Below are 2,501 nucleotides of genomic sequence, written 5' to 3' on the forward strand. Positions count from 1 at the left end.
AGGAGGGGGTAGAGGGAAGAACTGAAACAGGAAGAATCAACAGAATTTGGTGACTAAATACAGAGATGTCCAGGTTCCTGGATGAACAGGTGGGAAGATGGCAGTGCAGATGAGAATATGGAAGGAGGGGACATTTCCCTAGGGAAGGATTCAGTGTGGGTCATTAAATTTAAGATGTGACTTCTTTATTTATTTATTTTATTTTTTTGTCAAATTTTAAGAGAAAGTTTATTTAGAAACTTACAGAAGGGCCCTTGGAGCTTAGGAAAAAGGCAGAGGTAATGCATGGGGTGGGGTGGGGGTGGGGGCGAGGGAGAAGGGAAAGGCTCCAAAGTCCTCTTGAGGGAGTTTAGGGGAGGCTCTCAATAGAATATCAATCAGCTTTATGCTGATGCACCAAAATGAGATTTATTCCCCTAACTTCATCTGTTCTTTGATGTGGTTGGTATAAATGGCAGTCATTGGTTTTGTTATCTGTCTTCCTGAGATTTTAGCTACTTACTTATCCTCTGGTTGGGGAGAAGAGCAAACCACTTACTCTTAAGTGTCCTTGGCTAGGGGAGGTGGGATTTTGTGATTTACTAGATGGCTGGCTGGAACCTGCTTGGCCATCTATTTATCTGTCTCGGTTTCCCTATTCCACTTGTCCTGGCTTACTAGTTTGTCTCACAACTCCCTAACCTCTGTGGCCTCCTTAAATCAGATCGTGTTAGAGGCAGAGGGAGGGGGCTCAGTCCCAATATTTCTTTACAGATTTCTAAAGCCAAGAAGATGGGAAAGGAGGCAAGAAGCAGGGGATGCTGTGGCCAGGGCCCCCTCCAGCATCCCTCACTGCCTTTCCCTGAGGCTGGTGGTAAGACAGCACTGGCGGAGGAGTCGGCCAAAACCCAGCCCCACCAGGAACTGACCCAGGAGCAGGAGGAGTGGGATTATACCTGCCGAGTCCCCATCCTGGGGTTGCATCCTGGGGAGGCAGCACCCCATTCCTGGAGTGGGCAAGGCTCCTCCACCCTGAACATAAACCTAAAGTCAGAAGAGGGATCTGGTTTATGACACAGCCAGGGTAAACAGAGTCCTGGCTGGGCCTGGGGGGCACGGGGCCCCACCATCTGCAGGTCCTGTCCATGCTCCAGTTGGTGCCTGGCCAGGCAGTCAGTCCAAGGGGCCCTGGCACGCCTGACAGTCCTTCATGTCCTCAGAGTAGTCCTCGATCTGGATGGTCATGGTGTAGAAGTTGAACTTCCCCTGTAGGCGGGCACTGGCTGCCTTCAGCACAGCCTGGGCATCTGTGTTCTGAGCAATGGCGATGTGGACAGACAGCACAGGCTGGGTCACAGTCAGTGCCCAGATATGCAGGCTGTGCAAGGCTTCTACCCCCTCCACCGACAGCAGCAGGTCCCGAACAGCTGTGAAGTCCACGCCCTTGGGGGTACCTTCCATTAGCACCAGGACCACGTCTCTCAGGATGGTCAAGGTTGTCCCCAGGACCAGGATGGAGAAGATGAAGGTGCAGATGGGGTCTACGTACTTGTACTCTGGCTTGAAGTATAAAATATAGGCTGCCACCAGGACGCCCAAACTCTGCAGCAAGTCTCCGATCACATGGATAAAGGCAGCTCGGACACTGGGGTTCTCCTGCTGCTGGATGGTGTCTTGGCTGTGCCCTTGACCTTGGCCGTGGCTGTGTCCGTGGCTAGACTGGTGAAGAGTCAATCCCATTATGATGTTCACAGCCACGGTGCAGCCCGCTGTTATCAGCATAGTCTTCCCTTCGATCTCATAGTTCCCAGAGATTAGCCGCTCAGTCGCCAGGTACAACAGCACCCCAGTCACCACCCAGATGGACAGCACAGAGAGCAGGGCTCCCAGGATCTCAGCTCGCTGCCAGCCGAAGTTCATGGTCTTGGTGGCTGGCCGGGAGGACATCCAGAGAGAGAAGAGGCTGATGAGCATGCTGGCAGAGTCAGTGAGCAGATGGGCTGCATCAGTCATGATTGCCAAGCTATGTGCTAGGTACCCACCAACGACTTCCCCAATCATGAACACCACGCAGATGGCAGAGGCCACATAGAGCTGGCACCGGGCCTGCTCCTTCTTGGGGTCACAGTGACTGCCAGGACCCTTCTGAGAGTGGCAGTAGTGATTGTTCTCAATGGATGGCCAGTCCAGCTCAGGTCGCGACACAGAAATCCAGCTAGCTCCATTCTGCCACAGAGATCCCATGTAAGACCGCGCTCCGGACCTGGCGTCCAACAGCCGCTGCTTATCCATGGTCTTCACGCGGCCCCGCGCTGGGTGGGGAAGCCGCGCGCCGACTCCCGGAGTAAGACCTGGAAGTTGCTCCAGACGCTGCCCGGGGCGCGCTCACGGCCAGCTCCGCCGCGCTGGGACCATCCCGCTCCGCTTCAGCAGCCCTTTATTGGGCCCTTGCCACCCCGTGTGAAGCGGCCTGCCCTGCGTCATCTGCAAAAGCCCTCGGGGAAGAGGGACGGGGTGGCCGG

The 2,501-nt window shown here is 54.7% G+C and overlaps 1 protein-coding gene across 1 annotated transcript; it reads right to left on the reverse strand.

Annotated features, from left to right (window-relative positions):
- Positions 1 to 1,152: 1,152 nt before the first annotated feature.
- On the reverse strand, positions 1,153 to 2,292 carry LOC308252429 (proton-coupled zinc antiporter SLC30A2-like; the record flags this gene model as incomplete). Its single annotated transcript, XM_080677066.1, has 2 exons — positions 2,029 to 2,292; positions 1,153 to 1,881 (listed from the first exon to the last, which is right to left on the reverse strand). Exons 1-2 carry the CDS (start codon positions 2,269 to 2,271, stop codon positions 1,153 to 1,155), a joined length of 972 nt encoding a protein of 323 aa, XP_080533192.1. The 5' UTR covers positions 2,272 to 2,292.
- Between the last annotated feature and the right edge of the window lie 209 nt (positions 2,293 to 2,501).

The sequence above is a fragment of the Plecotus auritus genome (assembly GCF_963455305.1).
Source record: "Plecotus auritus genome assembly, chromosome: 6".
Taxonomy (NCBI): domain Eukaryota; kingdom Metazoa; phylum Chordata; class Mammalia; order Chiroptera; family Vespertilionidae; genus Plecotus; species Plecotus auritus.